This window comes from Halichoeres trimaculatus, unplaced genomic scaffold, assembly GCF_033239565.1.
Source record: "Halichoeres trimaculatus isolate MK-OKI-2021-1 unplaced genomic scaffold, fHalTri1.1 fHalTri1_scaffold_5, whole genome shotgun sequence".
NCBI classification, from domain to species: Eukaryota; Metazoa; Chordata; class Actinopteri; order Labriformes; family Labridae; genus Halichoeres; species Halichoeres trimaculatus.
The window spans coordinates 30,723,385-30,750,248 of record NW_027437183.1 but is presented as its reverse complement, the minus strand read 5'-3'; the positions used below and the strand labels follow the sequence as shown (position 1 = coordinate 30,750,248).

The window sequence follows — 26,864 nt, the reverse complement described above, 5'->3', positions numbered from 1 at the left end:
ACTTAGAAGACAAGCTACTGGTAATTTTTACTCATGTTTTATCTTCTTCAATCACATCTGATCATGATTTGAGCCTCTGTGTGATCTCATATAAATGGAATTGTTGCAACAAACGTCAAGTATGTGGTGGAGTGGTCTTTTGAAAAATGTGTGTAGTAGTCGCAAGATTGTTCGTTTGCTAAAATGTTTTGTGTGTAAACAGAGCATATCTGCCTTCCTTTGGCTCATCTAAATAGAAATGTGTGCCTCCTTGCAATATGGTCAACCGATACATACCTCTAGAAACCGGTTAATCAACTTCACCACAGGCTCAACATGCCCCTGTAACTGTCCTGTAATCTGCATCTTTTTCATTGTTTGTTCACTAGTCAGCAGACTGATCTGAATATGGTTAACTTAACATTGATGGTTATGTTGTTTGCCCAGTTGTGTCTTCCTGTTTGATGAAGTCATGCCTGCATTTCTTAATCATCGCCAGCTGCAGGATGTTGTGAGCACATGTGACATAGTTGCTTCAGAGTTGAAAATCCCGTTAATTTGTCCACTTAAGCTGACTTCACAACCCAAACTAGTCCCATGAGCCTCTATGTTAGTTTGCCCCTCTTCACTGCATAATTCACCACGTTAACCTGTTTCCATAAGTGGATATGAATATGTAGTGGGGCTGCATTGTTTAGTGAAATTGTGCCACACGATGTAGTAACTAACTTTGCAAGTTTTGGTACAGGATTTCTTTCCGTTCAATGTCATTGTAAATGAGAACAGTGTATATTACCATATGCTAGATGTTGCACCCTGCATACATTTATTCCTCTGTAGATGAACGAGAATGCAGCAGCACGTCTGGTATTTAACCAGCCTCAAACAGCACGTCACCCTGTTAATCTCTCTTCACCGGCTTCCAGTAGCAGCTCAAATCAATTTTTATTAAATTTAGAAGTGAATTACCCAAAGCAATACAATCCACAGTCCCTTTCTACTTTTGAGAGATGTCTGACGACTCGTCTGTTCAGGGAACACTTAGGCCCAGCTCTTTGTGAACACGTAGCATTGATCATTGAATGTTGTTCAAGGTTGAATGATACAGTTGAGGTTGATTTTTAGTCATGGTTAGCTGTGGCTACATTATTTTAGTTAGGGAAAAACAATAACGACACTTTTTCTGGCACTGGATTACAGCACCTGCAGGCAAACAACTTGAAACACTTTGTCGCACCAAGGTTTTCCCTATGTTCTAAATTCTTGCTTGTGTTGTACATTGCTTTAGACAAAAGAATCTGCTACATGAAAGTGTAGAATTGTAGAATGTTGTGTTTTTTTCTCCTCTTTTGATGAGTAACACATCCCCTCTAATGTCTAAATTCTGTATAGGATTACAAACGGGGACACCAATAAGTTGGCATTGTTCATTAAGTATATAAGTAGAAATATGGTGCAAATTTGGTAGCCGTCACTGAAGCAGCAGCCACTCTTCCTGGGGTCCACACTAGGGATGGGTACCTTTCACATCTGAAACGATACGGTACCGATGCCCGGTACCTGGCAATCGGTACCAGTACTCAATTGTACCAAGTTTCGGCACTTTTTTGTGTTTATGTGGTAAAAAATATCAATTTGTTTAATAATGACATACAAAAAAAAAATTCAATTTAACAAATTTATTTTTCAATATATAACCTTGCAATGCTGTGTTCATGTCCAGCATGGAAAATCACCTACTCTCCCACTCCCTCACAGTCATAAGGATGCATTTAGGTACCTAAACATGGTATCTTTTGGTTTTATGTGAATCGATACCCGGTACTTTTGACAGAAATTGGTCGGTACCTATAAAAGTACCTAATTCGGTACCTATCCCTAATCCACACACACCTTCCCTCAAAATTATTCATACAAAGTTAATTTTTGTTAGTTTTTTCAAAGAAATGAAGGCCCTTTGTCATGTTTGTTTAGAAGTCTTATGTATCAATTGTCACTTGGGCCTTGGTAATGGTCTGAGGGATGTTGGTGACCACTCAACAAATTTTCCTGTCAATTTTGGAGGGCACTTTACTCTTCCTGCCACACTCACTTTAACAGTGCTCAACCTCTTGTGCTCGTTGATGCTGTGGACGGTTGTCATAGAGACATTGTACTGCTTTAAAATAGCTTTGTAACCTTTTTCTTCACTGTGGGAACTCACAAGACATTGATGAAGGTTCTCACTGAGCTCCCTCAGATGACCAGAAAAGGAAAATGACCTGAACAGGTTTCCTTTATTCAAACTCTTCTGAGAAGATGTTATTTTAAATCACCAATTAACTAACGTAGTAGCTTTTACAAATGAAAAAGAATGTTATTTTCCTCGATGTACCAATAATCTGGAGGACGACTATGCACAAAAACTCTCAGGGGTCAAAGCCCTGAACTCCAAGGCTGCATCAACTTCAGCTCACTTTTGACCAACAATATCCCGAGGAACAGGCCTGTGTCACTCAGCAGTGCAAACTGAGCTGCTTTTAAGCAAACAAAAATGTTTGTTTACATTTCAGGTGCACAATGCCTTTAACAAGTGTCTGTTACCATGCAAACTGTGAGCCAGATTGGTTATATACAAGCGGCAACCTCCAGTCTAAGAATATGAGACAATGCTGAAGTGCTAAAATCTGCTGTTTCTCGAGTGTCCGCTTGAGGCTGGCTCTGGAAGTAGTGGAAGTCACATACACACCAAGCCATGAAAATCCATTTTCAAAGCAGAAATTAACCCATTTACAGCCTGGTTCAAAAAAAGTCTCCTGTCTGAGTCGCTAATTTTACTACCGGCACCCACTGTAGGGGGGGTGAATTTTTTCTAACTCGGCCGTTCAGAGGATATTAAGATCCCGAGCTCCCCCAATAAGAGGCACAGCTGAGGGTCACGTGACCAACAGGCGCCCTATGGCTGTAGGCGAAGCCCTTGCCACTACCAATATGGCCGCTATAGCCAATGTGCTTCATTTTCTGTTTCAGAAACAGACAGGTGATGTCGGCGAGACTACGTCCATTTTTTATACAGTCTATAGTTGTATACCATAGTTTGCACTCACCCTTCAAAGAGTTGTTGAGATGCAAGTTGTTTCCGTACTGCAGAATCTTTGCATGAAAATGATCTGTTAATTTAGTCTTGAGAATTGAAATGCATGTAGTGTTTATTAATTCATTCATAGTCTCCTTCACCCCTAATGATTTATCCTCTTTCAACTCATTCAGGTGAACAGATACTTGCCCCATCTTCAGCTCTCAGTTGAGACCATCATGGACGTGTCGGTAAGGTTTCGACGGGAGATGGACAAAGGACTGTGCAGAGACACCAACGATGCAGCTGCTGTCAAGATGCTTCCCACATTTGTTCTCTCCACTCCTGACGGAACAGGTAAGGAGCACATCTCCTCCTCCCTCTGCTTCGATGACATCTTCTTGCCCTGCTGTTTTTTTTTATTTTTAGCATCACAGAACAGACAAACTAGTAAGAACCATCTGTGATTCTGTATTTAGTGGTCTGCCAGACGTGCTTCAGCAGGAAAAAAAATAGTTGTACTAACAGGACATTGAATCAACAGACATATTTGATAATAAATACTCCACAAATGGAAGATGATATTCCTCATCTTTGACTAAACGTTCCCATCTTTCACAATGTACTTCTAAAGTATGACTAATCCGTCGTCATGCTCTCTGCTTTCACTTTTACGCTGACGATATCCAACCTTACATCTCCACCAATTCCATCACTGCTCCACCCCTTTTCACTCTGACCAACTGCCTCACAGAAATTAAATCCTGGATGCAAGTCACCTACCTCCAACTCAATTGTGAAAAATCAAATCTGTTAATTATTGGCCCAAAATCCCTCAACACAACCACGAATAGCTTCAAGCTCTCAGTTGACAATGTTTTCCTCAGCCCATCCTCACACATCCACAACCTTGGTACCATTCTTGACTCCTATCTCACTCTGGAACACCATATCAATCAACTTACCAAAACTGCCCTTTTCCATTTAAAAAACACTCCACTGCTCACCAGCTCACCCACATACAATCCCGAGACCACATCACAGCTGTCCTCAAAAACCTCCCCTAGCTCTCATCAAACAACAAATTGATTTTAAAATCCTCCTCCATAACCAGATCTCTTCCTACCTCTCCAGCCTGCTCCATCACTTCACCCCCTGCCGCCCCCATCCTCTGGAATTCCATACCACTTTATTTTCCTAACTGTCTCAACCTGTCCTCGTTCAAAACACCCACTAAACCCTCCTTTTAAAAGATGCTTTCAATGTATGCCTGCCTATACTGTTTTGTTTCTTGTTTTGCTGTCTCATTCATGTTTAATTTTCTTTTCATGTTTTAGTATTGTGTTGTTGACATGAAGGTTATGTTTTTTGGAGAGTTTTTCTGTCTCACTGTTAGTCTGTGAAGAACACAACTCAAAAAGTTACAAACAGATCTTGACGAAATTTTCAGGAAATGTTTAAAGTGGGATAAGGAAGAAGTGATTGAATTTTGGAGGTGATCCGGATCACCAGGATTTTTTTAAGGATTCTTTATCATTGTGAGGTAGGGCCGTTTTCAACATATGTGTATATAACTCCACGATAAATGGTCGGATTGCTTTGTGAAACAATACAAGACAAAGTCACAATAATTTCTGACAGATGTTGAAGTACGATCCAGATCCTGACAATATTCTGGATACTAAGATCCACAACATGAAATATGTACTGGGTCATCATAATTTTTAACGTTGTCAGGAAACAAATTATTGTACAAACCTGCAACTAACACCAAATTGTAGCAGACAGTCTGCTGAAAGGGAGTATAACATTAAAGTAGGACTAATGTGTTGGTGATAATCACAATATGCTTGGCGGAGGTCTGCGCTCTCTGAGTGCTTTTCTAGTTTTATATGATGTTTCTATTTTCTGAAAGTGTCTTTGAGTGTTTTTAAAAAAGCTCTATAAATGATATGTATTATTATTATTATTATTATTATTATTATTATTATTATTGTTATTATTATTATTATTATTAAAGGGTGTCAACCAACCAAATTTTGTTTGGATTTCCAAAAACAGATGAGCTATTTATTTTCTTACTTTGTCTGTACCTCTGCTCCTCCGCCTCAGGTACATACACATTAAAAGGAAAAAGCATGCTGGGATAAGACAGAGCAGGAAATGTTAATTGATGATTTAATCAACAAAAAATAAATGTCACATCATAAAATGTTCCAGTTGGTTTATTGGCCAAATCTCTTACTAAACCTTTTCCCAGAACAGGTAGAATGAATTTGAGGATATTTCTTGAGGCAATTTGATATTGGTAAACGCGTTAATTAAATTTGTGACATCCAATAGCATATATATAAGTAAATCACCTGAAACAATAATTACCAATTAATAATTATTATTATTATCATTACTATTGTTGCATAATTTTTTCCTGAGGTTTTTGATAACTCCAGCATTTGATTATTTTACAAATATGACAAGAAAGTAAGAAGTGTACATGCAAACATAAGTTATCTGAAAGCTATACTGATCATTCATGTTAATGCAGGAGGGTTTGCCTTAGAATTTAACAGAAGGAACCTTCATTAAACTGAATGTTAACATTTGTTTTTTATTATTTTCCTAGAACAAGGTGAATTTTTGGCCCTTGACCTTGGTGGGTCTAACTTCAGAGTGCTCCTGGTCAAAGTTAGGGCCAATGACAAACAAGAGGTGGAGATGGAAGATCAGATTTATGCCATTCCTGAAAACCTGATGAGAGGCAGTGGGACAGAGGTAAGAGTGTTTTACATTACCGCTGCAGTGACACTGAGATACTTTTTTCAGCTGTTGCGTTCCTCTGAGATTTCACAGCTCCTGTATGAAGAAGAAGTGCAACATGCATACACTCATACTATCATGCACAAAACTGAAAGTAAACCCTAATAATTTATTAGTGTTTTGTCATTAATTTATCAATCTTCCTTGTGTTTTCCCTGAAGCTTTTTGATCATATCGCTGAGTGTCTGGCCGACTTCATGGAGAAGCTTGGAATAAAGAATAAAAGGCTCCCTCTGGGTTTCACCTTCTCTTTTCCCTGTCAGCAGACAAAGTTAGATGAGGTGAGTGGTTTCATTCAGTCAAACTTTATATTTTCATGTAAATCTCTTGTTTTGATATTGGCTGGCAAAGCTTTTTACAAAGCAATACGTCCACACCTTTTTTTAAGTTTAGTACACAGAATTGAAAAAAGTTTCCAAGTTGCCAGTAAATAATAAAACTGGTGCCATGAGCTCATGAAGCCAGTGACGTTGTTCGAAAACATCACAGATTGTCTAATGTCAAGCGTATAAACTAGTTACAGGCTGTCTTTGCTATGCGCCACATTTATATTCAAGATTTCTGTCATCGGTTGAACTGGTGCTTGCATCTGGGGTTCATTTTTAACCATTTTCTAGGTAATGTTATATTTATATAGAATAGAAGACATATACTAGGTCCACTTCATTTTGTCACAATGGTGCCACTCACTGAGAGAACAGTAAAGTGGGTTCCTGGAAAATGGAATGGAGTTTCTCAGCTAGTAGCAGTGATTGCTTATAATCAGGGGGATGAGTCAGTCAGGTACGTTAGGGTAACACTTGGTCATCTCTCAGAAGAAAGGATCATTGTTTGATTCCTTGATCCCAGGCCTGCTGTCCACATTACCAACTGTCTTTTGGTAAGACACTAAACATGTCTGATGACCGGCCCAGTGGTGTGTGGCTGGCATCAGTCAATATTGATGATGATGATGGATGCTTCACATAGCAGTCACTGCCATCAGAGTGTGATTGTAGCTGTATGAGACATTGTGGCATGTATATAAGAGCACTATGATTAGAGCTCTTGGTCCAGTCCATGTACCAGGAACCATATCTGCTGCTTTGTCTCTTACTGTATCTATATTGTCAAGTGACACACACACACGCGCACACAATAGGCCTTGGCAATATAATATATATATATATATATAATATATATATATATATATATATATATATATATATATATATATATATATATATATATATATATATATATATATATATATATATATATATATATATATATATAATTTCAATAGAATTCCTGATTAGCAAAACGTGTCTATGGAAACATAGACAAATGGAGCAATGCCAAGTCTGATTGAGGCACACAACAGATATGCAGCTGCCAGCAGCAGCACATGTGCTGATGGTTATGTTTGTAAGTCAGAGGTTACAGAGATTATTGACCTGATCTACTTAAGGTTTGCATGTATAAAAACACATGCAAAGCTGACTTGCTAACCCTGTGCACCAAAAATTGTGTCTGTTAAATGAGCAAAATAGCAGGTGCAGTCCATTTAGCATGTTTGCCTTCATGAACATGCAGAATATTTACAGATCATCTGAACATGCAAAATTCAGGGAGGAGGAGATGCAATTATTATCATTTCGTGCCCATAGAGTAATCTATCAATCCTGAAACTGTCAACGTCCGCTGTTTCTGCATCTATATTCAGCACATTTGAAAGACCGGTGCAAACTGACAGCGTTACGCACAAACAGCTGTGGTTTTTATTTATTTATTTATTTATTTATTTATTTATTATTTATTTGCACATTTAAAAGAACAACATAATTAGAAATATTAACATAAATCCTTTGTGCAGGTGAGATTTAGAAACCCTGTGGGGTTGTGAGCTTAATCCCACCTTAGAAAGTAATCATAATATACAACTTAAATGATACAGCAAGGCAAAGAAACAACAATAACAATGCATATAAGATAAAAAGAAAGGAAATAAATAAAATAAAATATGTATGTGTGTGTGTGCATTGTGTGTGTGCGTGTGTGGGGTGGGGGAGAGAGAAAAGTGAATTCAGTTTATCAGATGGTTTCTGAGCTTGTGTTTAAAATGATTTAACAAGTTCGATTTTGATGAGATTCCTATATAGCTGTTCCATAGCTGGGCCCCCCTATACCTGATAGAAAACTGACAGAAAGAAATATGAAACTTTGGGACATGAAGATGGTTTGCCTGTCTTGTTCTAAGCTGATGCACATCACTGTCAAACTGAAAAATGGCTCTACAGGGAGTAGAACATGAATCTGGCTGATGAAGGAGCTTGAAAATAAAACTGCAGGTTTGGTATTTATTTAGATTCAAGATTGATACGATGTTTAGTTGTTTAAAGAGAGGGCTAGAATGAGCTGACCAATTACTATGTGTGGCAATCCTGCAAACTTGTTTTTGTAGCATACAGAGTTTCTGTAGATGAGTATGATGAGTAGCTCCCCAAACTACATGACAATATGTAATATACGGGTAAATTAAGCTATAATATTGAGTTAGAAAACATTTATCTAGAATCAAACTATGGAATTTGCCAATAATGCCAATAGATTTTGAGATTTTATTACATACATGGGAAATGTGTTTATCCCACGTTAGCCTTTCATTGATATTACTCCAAGGAAAGTCGTTGATGAGACCTGATTGATGGGGTTATTTCCAATGGATAGACAAGCATTAGATTTACAGTACTTCTTGTTTTTTGATGTAAATATAATAAAATTAGATTTTTTAATATTGAGTGATAATTTATTTAATTTGAACCATTTTGAAATACTTTCTAAAACATGATTAGCCTTTTCCATAAGTACAGAAAAATCATTTTGTGAGATAAATAAATTTGTGTCATCAGCAAAAAGGATTGAAGACATGGAGGACAGAGCTGCAGCCAAGTCATTAATATAAATAATAAATAATAGTGGGCCTAGTATGGATCCCTGGGGGACTCCACATGTTAAAGTGGCATTTTCTGATGATCTTCCATTAACTGTAACAAATTGCTGTCGGTTATGAATATAATTGTGAAACCATGTATAAGTAGTCCCTGTAAACCCATAGTGTGATAACTTATGTAATAATATCTCATAATTTACGGTATCGAAAGCTTTAGATAAATCAAGAAAAAATCCTAAGGCATATTCATTATTATTGAAGGCATGATGGACTTAATCAACCAGTTGAAGTATAGCCATTTCTGTGGAATGATGTTTCCTGAATCCATACTGGTGATCATACAGAATGCTACATTTCTGTAGATGTTCCATCATTCTGTTATAGACCAACTTCTCTAAAATTGTGGTGTGGATGTGCAATGAAAGACAAGTGAGAGAGGGAATCTTCTGTGTGCGTATCAACACAGTTGGATTGTCAGATATAAAAATGCTGGACACATCGTTCATCCATCCAACATTGGGCCTCCCTCTTTATTCACTGGCGGCTCAGTTGAAGGACAACTGCCACTGAATGATCTCCTGATTGTTTCCACGGCATTGACTGTCATTGTCAGCCCAGACACAGCACTGACCAGCTGCTTCGTGTGTGAACCATACTGTGACCCATACTTCTGATTTCTTTTTTTTTTTTTCTTGTTTTTTTTCCCTTGTCTGCATTATCTTTTCTGCTGAGCACTGTGTCATATGACAGCGTTGAAAAGACCAATGCATATTTTTTCTAGCAGTCAGAGAGATGTAAATATGATTAACTGCTATAGTGACCATCACCATCCCTCCCTGTAGGCTTCTACATCATTCTAAACTTTATTTAACCCCTGATGTGAGCTGAAGGGGACCATGCCATGCCACACCACAGTGTGAAAGAAGGGGAAATAATGACAGGCAGGACGAGACAAGACAAACAGAAGGAGGACAAACTATTGTTAATCTAAGATAGCAGCTCAAGTGCTGGGCCAAATCAGTATAGGAAGTAGAGGTTGTACGAAACCAGGGACACCAGAAATGTGGGGTCTTGATAGTGTGGGGAGTGTGGACCTACGTGGACAGGAGATGAAGTGGCATGCATCACAGGATGTGAGAAGATGTGTAATAGTACCCGACTCAGCATGCTCTGACGGGATCTATCATATCTCTTAGTTAGTCTCAACAGAAGCTTGAGTATCTGCATGCGTGTGAGGTGGTCACCAAATACCGAAGTAAGTAAAACACAGCCACGGGCGCCCCCCGGGCCACCAGGGCACCCGGGCCCCCCCCCACACAGTCCCCAAACCGCCAGGCCCAGGAACAACCCCAGGACTCAAGGGGGCACAGACCTCCCTCCCTGCCGATACCAAAGACAGCACCCAGGGCCCAGAGCAGCGGCCCCCCCTGCATATAGCACCCGCCCTCCCCGACCACCCTGTTCGCCCCGCCCCAAGCCACCCCCACCCCGGCAGGGAGGCCGGAGGTCCAAAGCCTCCCAAGAGCCAGCTCCCCCTGGACCAGACCCCTCCCCAGAGGGGAAGCCCCGAACCACAGCCAGGCCAGGTGGGGCAAGATGTGGGCATGTAGCCCCGAGGCCATGAGAGGCCTTGGAGACCGCTGCCCAAGCAACAGGATAGCCCCCACCGGCAACCTGCACAGGACAGCACCCCACAGGGAGCGCGCCATGCTGAGGCCCCCAGCAAGTAACAGACCAAAGGATCACGCACCAAGCCCACCTGATTTCTTTAAATCCATGGCTTCAAACTTCATTTTTAGGGCCCGAGCCCCAGAGAATCAGGGGGGCGAAGCCCTCTTGTAACCGTTAGGATTATTCTTCTGTCTTCTTTGTTTCCGTCGAAATAATGCCACTTTGCGTGCCTTGGCCTTGAAAAAAAGGTGAAATGACCTAGCCACAAAATTCAAACTCGGCGAAAAATTTATGATTTCAGTGTCTGTGCAAAAATCCATCCCCCCTCGCGCCCCCAAGGGGCTTAAAACTGCAGCCCCTTGGTCTACTTTAAGGTACAGCCCTGAAATTTGGAGGGTATAACAAGCATGCCCACATGAACAAAAAAGTCTATTATGACTATCATGAATTCTCAACACGAACTTCGCTATTAGCACGTAAACTTTGGATTTTGACGATTTGTAGCCTACGCATTTGAACGAACTAGTCCTAGGGCTTTTGTCACACCAACTCCAAACTTGGCATGTGTATACTAAACACATTGAAGATTAAAAGTTATCATACAATTTGTAGAATAGTTTTCCGTTTTGCTAGGACACGGGCTCAAAGTTTGGCTTTTTTAAACTTTCTCCGATCTGCACCAAAATGAACACACATGTTCAGTGTTAAGCCCCGGACGCAGCCATGTCACTATTCCCCCCCAAAAGCACAACGCCTCCTGATGGCAATGGCCTGAAATTGCCAAAATTACGTTTTCAGGCTATGTATTTCAATGAACTACTCACAGCTTTTCAATCTGATGCACTCCAAATTTGCCTTGTGGAAACTACACACATTGAAGATGAAAACTTAGAATACAACTCTTATTATCTTGTATGGCGTGGCCACAAATTGCCGCCAAAGTTCACCAATTTGCTGCTTCATGAAATTCTTAATAGCTCTCTTGTACAATGTAGGAACAGACCCCAAATGCACACACATGTTAACTGTCCCATCCCCAACGCATCCATATACTTCTTTACAGCTAACAGTACAGCGCCCCTTACTGTTAACAGGAAGTCATGTCTTTTCCTCTGTCATTTATAGCTTCTTCATTTTTTGGCATTTTCTTTTTCATTCTTCTTTCAAATGTCTCTCATGCCTTCATAAAGCATTACAAATCAGCTCATGTCCTGAAGGTCAATGCTGTGTATATGCCACTAGCTTCACCTCGCTAATGTCAAAAGACAGCAGGAAGTAGTACTAACTCAGTCATTTAAGGTCTAATATCCTTCAAACTTTACACACACCATGAAAGTCCATCCCCTAACACTTCTATAACCTCAAATCTCTGCTACTGCAATAGTGCCACCCTCTGGAATTGCATGACAATATTAATACTTTCATTTTAACATTCCCTCCCAATTTTACACACATAAAGTAACTCCCACTCCTCACTGCTGTTTACATGCATCACAGTAATAATGCAGCTCCCCCTATTGGACACGGGGATCCTGAGTGTGTGTGTGTGTAAGAGGTAGTATCCTCTGGCTTTCTGAGACAGGTTTGAAACCAAATAATAATCATATCAACTAGGATTCCAATGTACCATGTAAGCTTGCTGCCAGGGCCAAACCTCATCCATACACATAGCTCTTGGCTAAGGCACATTTTGCTGCACTTTGGCTACTTGGGAATTGCCCCAATACGGACTATTTTCCGCGGGGCTCGGGCCTGTCATTGCTGCATGCAGCTATATTTTTCTTTGCAGCCTCTCTGCTCCTCCAAACTATCAATGGTGGCAGAAGGCAGCATGGGCTAAATTCTCATTTATTCATTCTCATTGGGCAGTTTGCTCCTGTTATCAATTGTGCACAAAGTCTTAGTAAAGCACCTGCAACACACCCACTTATAACGTGCAATTTTTTTAGTTTGTCCAATTTAGCGCATGTTATTTGGAGTCTTAGTAGATCAGGCCCTATGAGTGTTCCCCTGGGAGAAAATCTGTCTCTGCTCTCTGATACCCACCAGAAAACAACCTGAGTAAGGCATATGCAGCAAAGGCAACAGTCTATTGAGTTTGCTCTCCCCAGTGTCGTACCTTACGACAAAAACAGAAACAGAATCTGGAAGAATGAGAGATTTTGAGAATTGGTTTCGTATTATAATATTTATTTTATTCATTTGGCATTTATTAAGGGAGTTTACATGTCAGCTTTGTTTCTGCTCTCCCAGAAAACTTGAACGCATTAAGATTCATTTTCTGAATTAAGCTTTTATCTAATTGAATTTGTTCAACAGAGTTAATGGTCTGTTTGTCTCTTCTTTAAGTTAAGTCCAAAATAGGTGTTCCTGTTTTATTTAACTGAAGTCTTATGTTCTTCAGTACATCTGGCACTTTCAACCTCTGACAAAAAAATAAACCATGTCTAAAATAACCTTCTGACGTCTTCACAACTCAGTTATCTTAATAGGATTTTCTTTCGTATTGCCCAGCCTTAACACACACACACACACACACACACACACACACACACACACACACACACACACACACACACACACACACACACACACACACACACACACATTTATTTAGACATGTAGACACTGTGAAGACTTCCTGCTGAATTTCAAACTGAGCATCGTAATGGAGGAGAGAGTTGATTCAAGAGACTTTGGATGATAAATGGTTGTTGGTGCCTGCTGGTCCAAATGTTTCAGAAACTAAATTATTTCTATGTTATGACAACCCTTCATGAAAAAAAATAAACCATGTCTAAAATAACCTTCTGACGTCTTCACAACTCAGTTATCTTAATAGGATTTTCTTTCGTATTGCCCAGCTTTAACACACACACACACACACACACACACACACACACACACACACACACACACACACACACACACACACACACACACACACACACACACATTTATTTAGACATGTAGACACTGTGAAGACTTCCTGCTGAATTTCAAACTGAGCATCGTAATGGAGGAGAGAGTTGATTCAAGAAACTTTGGATGATAAATGGTTGTTGGTGCCGGCTGGTCCAAATGTTTCATAAACTAAATTATTTCTATGTTATGATAACCCTTCATGAAAAAAAATCTTATAGTGGGTTAAGCCAGTTTGTGTCCCTTTAAACAGAGCCATATTTGAAAGGACTACTGTGGCATGAGCATCAAAGCTAAGTAAGTGGGTTGCATGTATGAAAAATTTGTCAAATCTTCTCTGCCAACTTACTTGATGTTTGTTTAATTGACTGGATAATTGAAGTCTGAAGAAAGAAGAAATATTGGCAATTTAACTATTTAATCTAAATTTATACAGTAAATCCCTGGTGCAAACAACATCACAGCCTAATCATCTAAACCTTCTCCTGCACCTTAACCCCCCAAATAAATAAATTAACAAACAAACAAAAAAAAAGGAACCAGAAAGTTTGTCTTAACAACACACACCTAAAGAGGAAGCTTCCTTCTGCCAGTCCCTCATTCTCAACACTCTTTCCTTTCTTTCTTTCTTTCTTTCTTTCTTTCTTTCTTTCTTTCTTTCTTTCTTTCTTTCTTTCTTTCTTTCTTTCTTTTTTGGTCTGTCATTGTGATAGTCACTGGTTCCAAAATTGCTATGTGATAATCTTCATTATCAGGTCAACCGCCCTGATTGAGTTTAATAAAACTTTTCATTCATTTCCTTGTTGTGGTATTTGTAGGGTGTTTTGATGTCATGGACCAAAGCCTTCCATGCAAGTGGAGTAGAGGGCAACGATGTGGTCACCCTCCTGAAGAAAGCCATTGCAAAACGAGGGGTAAGCATCTCAATTACAGTTTTGTGATCAAGCGAAACTATGTTTCCATAACCTCAAACCTGTTTTTCTTCTGAAGACACAGAGACATGTATCTACAGTGTGTAGAAATATTTTAAAAAGTGTACACTGCCAACTGACTGGACCCTGCTTCCCATGAGCACTTGGTCCACACTTTTGTGGATATGACATGACTATTGACAAGGCGTGCATTTGTTTTAAAAAATGAATTGACATCCGATCTTCTTCTCAACACTACTTTTCTTTGGTTAAGCCAACTTTTTACCAGTTAAAACACAACAAGGTAATGTGTTTACCGAAAGTTGTGTAGCACTGTTTTTGAAACATGACAACAAGCAAACTTTGTAAACTCAGTTTATAGCGTAGTTTAGTCAACAGCTGTATTAAGCGGCACTCACAGCCCGGTTTCTATGAAGAACATGTCCGTACCTTATAATTTAAGCAAATCCTGGTTATGTCCTGCCAGTCATCTACCAAGCAGAGCTAACGTAACCTCACTCTTCATTTATTGATAGACTCTCAAGTTTGAACAGACCACTGCAGAATAACTGCTGACTGTGGGTTGGCATGAACAAAGAGCTTAGCTCATGTTTTAGCTTTTAGCCAAGTTTTATCACCGTCCTGTTTAGCTTTCTTTAGCTTTTCTGTCTTTTTTCTTTCCAGCAGACTTCATTGTAAATCAATTCAAACCGATTAGGGAGCTGAGAAATATGATGTAAAAATAACCCATTGTGGCGATGATAATGTCATTTTAAGTTGTGGATTACAATCATGCATACACCTGGAAGTGAGACTTTTTCAAGATCAATTAGAAACTCCCCACTGTCCCTTTAAGAAGAATGCCTATTCTAGCCCTGAGAGAAAAAAGGACACTTAAGATAACTTGTGATCTAACAGAACCAAGCTCTACCCTCCATTTTTGGCAAAGAGCGAAGCTAAAGTAAACCCACAGTCAAGCTATGATTGGTTGAAGTATGTATGCATTTGCGACATTGAGCACAACATGTTGAGCAGGGGTCATACGGCCTGCCACCTGATGTTAGTTGAAGTGAATCCCGGCCTGCCAAGTTCATGGTGAACAATATGACTGTTAAATAATTCATTTTATGACAGTTCAGTACAGTTGAACTTTTTCATTCTTTGGAGTTGCATTCAAAGTGAAAAAATTACACAAGTTTCAAGAAAAATTGATTAAAGGTTAAATTCACTCAGGGTCCATGTGGGAGTTAAAAATTTGTCTTTTTAGTTACACTGTTTGTAACTGACGGCATTACAGATTGAAATCAAAGATTTCTCTTAGTGCTCTGCCAAAGCCAGCTACACCATCAGGAAGATGATCAACAGTTTTTGTCATTTCTGTCAGAGAAAGCACATTGTGCTTCCAACAAGGCCGCTTCAATTTCTATAGAAAGAGCAGGTATAGCAAAGGGAGTGAAAGGCTTTGTTCACACTTACTGCTCCTGACTGATTCGACCTAGAACGTGCGTCACTGAATCTAAATGAGCCATATGTTGACAGCTGACCCAGCACAGTTGTATTTGATAATTCAAAAATGAAAAAAATAAATGATCTGCTGCACACTGCTCATATCTGTCATCTTCAAACGATGGGTGTATTTTCTAGTCAGTCCCTTAACCTGACAAAAAAAGCTTTTTCCTTTCAGCTCCTGACATATGAAGAACATCTGGGATTCACAGCTTTTATTGATTGTCAGTGACCTTCCAGCTGATGACAGCCCTGGGTGCCCATGGCGCTGCAGCTTGATACACAACCACAATCACTCTGAAATGAATCCAGCTGTACAGCAATGCAGGATTTCATCTGTCCCATACTAGATTAGTGTATGCTTTGTGTTTGCGTTCACTTTTTTTTTCCTCAACCACATTTAAAGAGCTGACGTGGGAAGCTCGGTGGTGATCAGACACACTGCCTTGCCAAAAAAAAAAGTGGCCACCTGGATTTAACTCAGCAAATAGGTACGAGCCTCATATTGGATAATTACTGCATGGGTGATTATCTTTTGGCTGGCAACAAGCTATTTTACCCCAACTGGTGCAACGAGTTGCTTCTCATTTCTTTAACATCCCTGTGGAAAGACACATCCGTGGTGGTGGAAAAGATGGTAGTCTGTTTGAGAAGGGTCACATCATTGGCATTCATCAATCAGAGGTAACATCTAAGGAGATTGCAGAAACTACTAAAATTGGGTTAAAACTGTCCAACGCATTATTAAAAACAGGAAGGATAGTGGGGACCCTTTGTCTCCCAGGAAGAAATATGGCCCGAAGAAATCGCGGGGTGATCGTGATCGAAGATCACTGAAATGCTTGGTAAAATCAAATCAAAGAAAAACAACAGTAGAACTCAGGGCTATGTTTAACAGTTAAAGTAAGAGCATTTCCCCACACAATGTGAAGAGAACTCAAGGGATTGGGGCTGAACAGCCGTGTAGAAAACCACTAATCAGTGAGACTAACCAGAAAAAAAGCGTCAGTTTGCTAGGGAGCATAAAGACTGGATTCTGGAGCAATGGTAGAAGGTCATGTGGTCTGATGAGTCCAGATTGACCCTGTTCCAGAGTGATGGGCCATCAGAGTAAGAAGAGAGGCAGATGAAGTGATCACCCAGCATGTCTAGTGCCTACTGTCCAAGCCTGTGGGGGCAGTGCTATGATCTGGGGTTGCTGCAGTTGGTCAGGTCTAAGTTCAGCAACAGTCTGTGCTCAAAGGATGAGGTCAGCTGACCACCTGAAGATACTGAATGACCAGGTTATTCCATCAATGTTTTTTTCTTCCCTGATGGCACGGCCATATTCCAAGATGACAATACCAGGATTCATCGGTCTCAGTTTGTGAAAGAGTGGTTCAGGAAGCATGAGACATCATTTTCACACATGGATTAGCCTCCACAGAGTCCAGACCTTAACGCCATTGAGAGTCTTTGGGATGTGCTGGAGAAGGCTTTGCACAGCGGTGAGACTCTACCATCATCAATGCAAGATCCTGGTGAAAGATTAATGCAACACTGGATGGAAATAAATCTTGTGACTTCGCAGAGGCTTGTTAAGACAATGCCACAGCGAATGCATGCCGTAATCAAAGCTAAAGGCAGTTCAACAAATATTGGAGTGTGTGGCTTTATTTTATGGTGGCGACTTTTTTTTTGGCCAGGCAGTGTATCTTTTAACCTTCCAGCTTCAAACCTAAAGCCCATCAACAATAGAGATATTCAAATAACATCGAGTGAATCTTGAAACTTTTTGAAGGGTTCAGCAGTATTTCAGTGATGAACCAGAGATCCAGGGGTTAATGTTTCTTGAAAATTCTTCAGTAGCATTATCTGTGCGGGGATCCAGTACATAGAAAATTTGCAACTCCTTACTCAACAAATTATTCACACATGACAAATCAGACTTGTGGAGAAAGAAATATAAGGGTTAGTCCCTATTAGTTATTTCCTCTCCTCAGCAATTTTCTGAAAAATCTTGCATTCAAAACAATGCCTGTTTTTTATTGTGTTCAGATTCATATCATGCTTTTTAACTTGCTTGAGACTAACACGTGTAGTGACTTAAAAAATTTGATGTAATGGTTGAAATACTGTGTGCAAAATTTCTCATCGAAGCTCAGCTAAATGAGAAGTTCCATGTTTTTCACGCCTCATCTTGTGTCAACAATAATGTCTTTCTTCAGGACTTTGATATCGACATCTTAGCTGTGATCAATGACACTGTGGGAACCATGATGACCTGTGGCTATGATGATCATCTCTGTGAAATTGGACTCATTGTGGGTAAGTCAAGTGTGGACGAATGGATACAGACCTCACGGACAACAAATCCCCTCCAACCAGCCAGTTTGAGATCATGTTAATACCATGACCAGTGTAATGTATGGTCTGTGTTGTTTGTCTGTTTCTGAAACAGTTTTAAAGCAAATCATCAGAGGGGGCAATATTAGAAATAGGACGGGCTTTGAGCCTCCACTCTGACAGCTACAAGGCGCCTGCCTGTCAATCAGCTGAGCTCTGCCTTAGATTGGGTAAATTCGTTGTCCAGATTTTTTCTAAAATTACTGAGTTAGAAAAAACATTAGCCTGCGTTGCCAGTTAACTTCTTTTTTTTTATGTCTTTTTTTAGTCCATTTGAGATCAGTGGACACAATGGCCACCAAAAATTATACATACATTTTTCACAGCCTCCAATTATTCTCTGAGCCCTTGTGCCTGGAGCTGATTGAAGAAATCAATTTATCAATAAGTTGTTTCTTCATAATTAAGTTTTGATTCAGACCATCAACTGAGACTGTGGCTGAATGGTTGGGTTGGTTGTCAGTCAATTGGAAGAAGCCCAAGTGTCCTCAGGCAAGCCACTTAGCCTAGAATTCCCTCTGGTGCTGTGCAGTCAGTGTGATAATGAGTGTTTACACAGTAGTCTGCCATCAGTGTGCGAATGTGTGAATGAGGGAATGTGACTAAATTTTAAAGGTCTTTGAGTGTACAGAGGTTTAGGGTCAAATAAATACAGCCCATTAACTGTTTCTTTTCTTTGTAACTCCTGTTGGCTCCTGGTTATTTTCACTCTCTCAATTCAACAACTGTTGTCAGCAACATGGCAACATTGATGGACAGTGATGTAAAGTCATCGCTTACATCTTTAAAGCTGATGATTGGACTTAGAATTCAGAAATGGAAAAGAAACAATTCCTAAAGGTCATAAAGCTAATACAGGATGCGTGATCCTGCTGAGCAGCTTAAGTCTGCATCGTTTCAACAGGAAGGAACATTTGGGTGCATGTCAGGCTACATGCATAGGCTTCTGGGTCCAACAAAAGGGCTTCTCTGACCTATGGTGTAGGCTACACCATCTACAAGACAAAGAAGTATAAACCAGTAGGGATGCACGATATTGGATTTTTGCCGATATCCGATATGCGGATATATCGAAACCCCTTTAGGCCGATACCGATAATCACAAGTTTTTTGTTTTTTGTCACTGTAAGAAAGCTAAGTCTATCCTGTACTTGAATTTATATGTTACTCTTATTGTGACGATCTTATTTGTTTAAGAAACACACATAAAACAAGACAAAAACATTTGATTTTACCATAAATAAGAAATGTATTATTTTTTTCAAACTCAAGACATTCAGTATTGAAATACAGACAAATAATTTCTTTAGATCACATGAACTTTAAATGTACAATGCATTTTTAAACATAACCAAGTTGCATTTGATTATTTTAGAGCTACTGTAACAACCTGATGACAGACACAGAGCTCTGCAGTGCAAATAAATGAAGTGCTACATTTTATTTAAGGAGCTTATTTTTCAGATGGAAAATAATAATAATCCTAACTGAATAGCACCTTATTGGCTGTGACTATTGGCAGAAGTTTTCGTATCTGCCGATACCAATAAACATGTTTTTAAGCTTTTATCAGCCAATACCCATATTGTGCCGATAATATCCTGCATCCCTATAAACCAGGCTTTAGAGGCTAAAGCTTTGATTGATCCCAGATCACCACAAAGCCGTCAGGCAGGCTGACTTTCAGCTTTAAGGGTTTTCGAGTAACATTTTATAAAAGCAGGATGTTTATCATAGGAAATTATTTATCCATGTCAGTGCAGATGTGGATTACAGCTTCTCTTTAAATTCAAAGTTGACTGATTGGACACAAACAGGCAGGAAAATACTTGTTAATAGCACCAACCAGAGCTGAAATATCTAAAACGAAAGAGCAGACAGGCAAGAATTTCTTTCTTAGTTTAATTTCGATTGTTATCTTCAGGAAGAAGGTGGCAGCATGTCCTTTTGACTCAGACATAAATGATCGACATTACAGAAATGCTTTTGTTACATATGCTTTTATCTGGCTGTGAAACACTGTAATTTTCAGTCTTCAATCCTCTCCCTGAAGGAACTGGGACGAACGCCTGTTACATGGAGCAGATGAGGAATCTTGAGCTGCTGGATGGTGATGAGGGCCGAATGTGTGTGAATACAGAATGGGGTGCTTTTGGAGATGATGGCGCCCTGGAGGATCTGCGCACTGACATTGATCGCGAAATAGATGCCGGCTCTTTAAACCCTGGAAAGCAGCTGTAAGTAGCTTTGAGATTGTCTGACAAGGTACAAAATAAGCTTCACACGACTAAGGTATCTGTAAATTCCATGGTTACATTTGTAAAAACTCATTTGTGGGTGAAACCCTCTTTAACCTCTGTTCATGTTATTAGTTTACTGTTCACAGTTCCTGTTGGATTTACATCTTTTCTCATGACTGGTTTGGGTAATTTTCTCTTCACATTTTGTTCTTGCTGGTTAACATTATGCTCTTCTTACCGTATTTTCTGCACTATAAGATGCATCGGAGTATAAGGCGCACCTTCAATGAATGGCCTATTTGAAAACTGTTTTCATATATAGGGCGCACCGCATTATAAGGCGCATAGAATAGAAGCTACAGTAGTGGCTGGGGTTGCGTTATGCATCTACTAGATAGAGCTGCGCTAAAGGGAATGTCAACAAAAGGGTCAATAAGTCAGTCAAACTCAGGCTACATCCACACGGAGCCGCACATTTTCCTATCCAACTATTTTCTTTGCCGTGCGCTGTAAAGACAAAGCCGTTTCTGCTGTCCACAAAAACAGTTTCCAGAGATCAGTTCACATGCCAGACCTTTGGGGGAGCGCTGTATTGCTCTAATAAATAACAAGAGAAGAAGCCTGGGCCAGCCTGCGGGTTAACATTAGCACTTAGCAGAATTCCTCTGTTACTTTGGTGACGCCCCCTGAACATGGTAGCCATGGTTAATCAATATTGATCCATATATAAGGTGCATTGGATTATAAGGCGCACTGTCAGCTTTTGAGAAAAGTGAAGGCTTTTAGGTGCGCCTTTTAGTGCAGAAAATACGGTACATGTATGATATCAACTCAAAGCAGACAGGTGGCTTTCCTCTTGTGTTAGGAGTATGTTTGATTCATCCCTTTTGACTGTGTATACACAGATGTGTCAGGTAGTCAGTAGTATTTTTCAGTCTCAATTAAACTTCTTTGCTTCTAAGTAGGGCTGGGTGATGTGAGAAAAAATCCTTTTACCCTATTTTTTTTTATCAGTCGATATTGAATATCGATCAGGATATAGATCAAACAACTATTTTGTCAAGCTTAGACTCATAAGTGAGTTGCGAAGATGTCAGAAGGTTATTTTAGACATGGTTTATGTTTTTCATCAAGGGTTAAAAGTGCCAGATGTACTGAAGAACATAATATAAGTAATTCAGATAAATAGAACGAGAACATCTATTTCAAACTTAACTAAAAGTCTGAGCAGACAAAAGCTTTCAAGTCTTCAAAGAAGACACAGACAAAACAGACCATTAATTTTGTTGAACAAAACCAAATAAATAAAAGCTTAAATCACAAAATGAATCTGAATGTGCTCTGCTTTTCTGGGGGAGCAGAAACAAAACTGATATACAAACTCTCTTGTTAATGTCAAATGAATAAAGTAGGTATTATAATCCAAAACAAATTCTCAAAATCTCTCATTACTCTAGATTCCATCTCTTTGTTTTTTTGTCGTAAGATATGACGCTGAAGAGAGCAAACTCAAAAGACTGTTGCCTTTGCTGCACATAGGGATGGGTACCTTTCATATTTGAAAACAATACAGTACCAATGCCCGGTACCTGACAGTTGGTATCGGTACTTAACTGTACCAATTTTCAATACTTTTTGTGTTTATGTGGTAAAAAATATAAATTTGTTTCATAATAAAATGACATTTTTTTCAATTAAATGTATTTATTCTTATAACCTTGCAATGTTGTGTTCATGTCCAGCATGGAAAATCACCTACTGTTCCACTCCCTATCAGTCACAAGGATGCATTTAGGTACCTAAACATGGTACCTTTTGATTTAATGTGAATCGGTACCTGATACTTTGGACAGAATTTGGTCAGTTCCCATAAAAGTACCTCATTCGGTACCCATCCAACAAATGCTAAACCGTACAAACTTAAAACAAACAAAAAAAATTGCACGTTATAAGTGGGCGTGTTGCAGGTGATCTACTGAGACAGTGTGCGCAGTTGATAACAGGAGCAGACCTATTTAAATAAGAATGTAGCGTGTGCTACCTGCTGTCACACTGTAGAGTATGGGAGAGCAGAATGGCTGTAAATGAAAAATGAAGTTTGAAGCCTTGGAACTGGAGAAATCAGGCTTATGAGTCACAGGCTATAGCACAGGAGGTGAGAGCTGTGTTAGATGTGACGCACACCTGCCGTTGTGACACTCCGGCTAATTGTTGTGCACACGAAGCAGCTGGTCAGTGCTGTGTCTGGGCTGACAATGACCGTCAATGCTCTGGCAACAGTTGGGAGATCTTTCAGTAGCAGTGGTCCTTCAACTGAGCTGCCAGTGAATAAAGAGGGAGGTCCATTACCCACAGGGGGGACAAGAGCAGCTGGCGAAAACACAAAGCCTTAAAATGTGCTGAATATAGATGCAGAAACAGCACACGTTGACAGTTTCAGGATTGATAAATCACTCTGTGCTAAAGGATAATAACTGCATCTCCTCCTCCCTGAATTTTGCATGTTCAGATGATCTGTACATATTCTGCATGTATATGAAGGCAAACGCACTAAATGGACTGCACCTGCTATCTTGCTCTTTTGATGGACATAGTTCTCGGTGCAGTGGTTCAATAAATCAGCTTTGCATGTGTTTTTATACATGCAAACCTTTAGTAGATCAGGTCCGTTATCTCTGTTACCTTTGACTCACAAACATAACCATCAGCACCAGTGCTGCTGCTGCACATCTGCTGTGTGCGTAAATCTAACTTGACATGGCTCTATTCCAGTGGTTCCCAAACGTTTCTACAGGCCCCCCTTTTTGAAGATAAGAATACCCCCCCTTCACATGCAGCATTCACATTGAGAGCTGCACCAGCACTGTTCAGTTATATTCTACTTAAAATTTTTTTTCTTAAAAAGCTTTATTTAATTCTAGTTTTATTTTTTGTTAAAGCTGTAGCCTGTTAATACCTAATTTTGATGCAAACAAATAAGCAAAGTAAATGTTATTTATTCAAGTGTGGACTCACAAAATTCATGCCTCCCTGCATAAGTGAGTGCACTGTAGGGGGCACCCCAGTCCAAAAAGTCTGGACCCGCCCCTGCTTGTCAGAGCGTACCCCGTGGCAGATACCTTATGTTGCTCTGCTCATCAGCGGATGGATTTATGCTGAATGGAGGGTTCAGTCTGTAGAGTAGAGAGAGTTACAGAGAAAGACGGGACTCACCTTTCCCCAGGTAAAAGTCAAACAACTTCTCAAGTGTTTATGTCCATGCAGCGCCACTCTGGTTGATTGCCTGTCTCCTTCTCGTCTCCCTCCCGCAGTCCATATTCGCAAATCATGATCCGTCCATATCAACAAAAAGAGGGGATTTTCTTCAGTAGAGTGGGGATGTCCTGAAAAAAACAGCTGTATAATTCAAAACTATCTAAATCTAACATTGATCAGAGTATTATCTTTGAAGAGGAGCAGGTTTCACGCGTGACAGTCACATCATTAATAATCTGCAGGTGAACCTAAAGGGTCCTGGCTTTGTAAATGAATAAAATCAAGATTTGAAAAAACAAAGTAAAATCACATTCTGCAAAACCGGTTGGTGCAGTTTTGTTAAAGTCAAACCTTTTTTCAACCCACCAAACTGAGCCAGACACCAAACAGTTGAGGCATACTGGTTAATCAGTGGACCAGTCTAATCTGATTTCAGAACGTCATTTTGGAGTGATCTGCATGCTTGAGCTGTAATTAGGAAACAAAAACCATGCAAGACACTGCAGACAGCCTCACCAGTGTGGCTGCTGTCAAGCACCAACACTGTTTTTACTGATGTTCAGTTTATAATCTGATGGAACATGACCTCTATGCCACAGATACTGTCTTGATTGAACTGAACAGCTGACCTGGTTTCAGTTTTGTGACACTTTATTAATGGATTGACCATGTGGATTGATCTCTGGGTTTTGTTTGCATTATTGAGCCAATCTGTTCTCACCTTATGATCAGTAAAGCATCACTTGGTTTTTTATATTGTCTTTAGATTTTCCTTCCATCATACTTAAAGACTGTCTTGACACATAATCTCCCTTCCAGGCAGTGTTAATTTCATTGACTAAGACTATGATGGAAAACATTTGTCAATAAACCTTTTTCATGGGAAAAAAAAAAACAACTAAATAGAAAGTTGGACATGATGACCAAGACTGTGACAAAATTTAACAGACGCTTTTGTCAACAAATGAGAGGTGAAAATGTTTGAGAGGAACGCAGGCCCGGAGTGGCACTGGGTTGAAAATTATGTATCACAGAAGCTGTTAACGCCGTCCCCCAGGATGTCTGCACCAGCAGCTCTTTGTTTTTCTTGTACGCAGCCGCCCGTCACCTTGACAACATGTCTTTGCACGCATATATGCAGCAGTGCTTGTCAGAGAATCATGGGAATGAGTACAAACCATTATTGTTATTCATAGTCAATAGTACAAACGCAAGAATATGGACAGTAAGAAGAGCAAGAGTGGTGCGGAAAAGCTAAGAAATAACAGAAGGAAAGCATCTGACGCCACCACATGAGCCAAACTCAGTAACGTTTTTTTATCAAGGCGAGCTATGGGATGAAAAAGAAACTCCAGATGAGAGTATGATGGCAAAATGTAAGAGTAACTACAACGCTCCCTGTCAACCATCATCCAAGTTTGTGTAACATTATAACATAACACTAAATTATTTAATACTAGTATTTTAACATCCATCCAGGCGCTTGAAAGATGATGCTGATTTGTAATGCAATGCTTTATTAAACAGTTCACTATCGGCCGTGACCAAGTCAACAAACAAGTTGGAGAAAAAGAGAATAAATGAAAATGAGCCACACCTCCACTCCTCCCTTCTGCTGCGCTCTGACTTACAGCCTTTCCTGTTACCTTCACTGACTTAACCCTGTGGGAACAATGAACATCCTCACTAACGCGTTGCAAATTGAGTTGTTAGAGTTTGATGCGACGCCACATAGCCTGTCAGGTAAACGTCATTGTCCGTAGCCCCTCAACCGCAGTTACACAGTAGGAGAACAAAGACAATTTTTCAGAACTTAACACAGTTTTCAGGAAGTTTTCCCACCAGTTGGATTGTTTACATGGTATTTGATTAAAATCTGCTGATATTTGAACGACTAAAACTACACTATGACTAAAACTCTTATGGTATCTAGTCAACTAAAACTAAAACTAAACTAAGACTTTCAGATGAATAAAATATAACCAAAACTAAATAGTGTGTTATTCAAAAGACTAAGACTAAATCAAAATTTGCTGTCAAACTGCTCACAGGTACTGATTTCAATATTGTTTGCACAAGTAAGCAACCATAAGCAAGCATGGTAACAGGGAAAACTGACTTTATTGCAGCGCATTTATAAACAGATATTTTATACGCCACTGAGACGATGTAAATCCTCAAACATGTATTGATTCTGTTCCTCAGTGTCGAGTGCTTCTTCCTTCTTCATTAACCAGCCAGCCCCAATCAATTAAACAGCCAATATGATATTGATAGAAATGAAAGGTGAAATGTTTTGTCCCGTTTTAGGTTCTCTGTGCTGATTGATTTGGGTTATAAGCCTGTTGTGCCAGTGGTTTGTGAGACGCTGGTGTGTAAAAAGGCACAATTGAAATTGAGTTGTGATATGAAGTCTGTGATTTGATATGCTCTAGGTAGAGGTATGGATGAATGAGTCTTAGTATGAGCGAGCTGAGCAGAGAGATCTCTTCCACAAACAAAGAAATGGATGGAATGAAAGCTTTTCCCTATCTTTTATTCATGTTTGCACACAGCTTTGAGAAGATGATCAGCGGCTTGTACATGGGGGAGATGGTGCGTCTCATCCTGGTGAAGATGACCAAAGAGAGGCTGCTGTTCCAAGGCAAGACGACAGCTCAGCTCCTCACAACGGGGAGCTTCAAAACCAGCTACATCTATAACATTGACAACGACAAGTAAGTCTGTGTGTCAATCTGAGAAACTAGCACTCGTAGGAAGCAGACGGTGGGTTCATTTCAACATAAGGCGGCCATGAGTCGTGCACTGTTTGCAGTTGTTTTTGCATTATGATGTAAAGGCACATCTCTTTTAAAAAACACAAGGGAAAGCCTTTCCTTTAGTTGAAGTGACTGCACCTGTACAAACAGCCTTACTGAAAGATGACTTTTGTCCTAACCTGCAGAGATGAAGGTCTCCTGAAGGCTGAAGAGGTGCTTCGTGACCTTGGCCTGGACCCCTCGCTGGAGGACTGCATTGCCACTCGGAGGGTGTGTGAGATAGTATCTACACGCGCTGCTCATCTGTGTGCTGCGTCTCTTGTGGCTGTGCTGCGGCAGATCCGGGATAACAAAGCAGCCGAGAAGTTGCGCACCACTATTGGAGTAGATGGCTCTGTTTACAAGAACCATACAGAGTAAGTGTTTCAAACA

At 39.9% G+C, this 26,864-nt stretch overlaps 1 protein-coding gene across 1 annotated transcript in view; it reads left to right on the top strand.

The window, feature by feature from the left end:
• hk2 (hexokinase 2) overlaps positions 1-26,864 on the top strand; it is a 48,425-nt gene that overhangs the window by 1,531 nt on the left and 20,030 nt on the right. The window contains exons 2-9 of the mRNA XM_074669869.1: positions 3,229-3,391; positions 5,658-5,806; positions 6,013-6,132; positions 14,195-14,290; positions 18,001-18,100; positions 20,232-20,415; positions 26,229-26,390; positions 26,618-26,848. Coding sequence (XP_074525970.1) covers positions 3,229-3,391; positions 5,658-5,806; positions 6,013-6,132; positions 14,195-14,290; positions 18,001-18,100; positions 20,232-20,415; positions 26,229-26,390; positions 26,618-26,848 — 1,205 coding nt within the window. The remainder of the gene's footprint in view (positions 1-3,228; positions 3,392-5,657; positions 5,807-6,012; positions 6,133-14,194; positions 14,291-18,000; positions 18,101-20,231; positions 20,416-26,228; positions 26,391-26,617; positions 26,849-26,864) is intronic.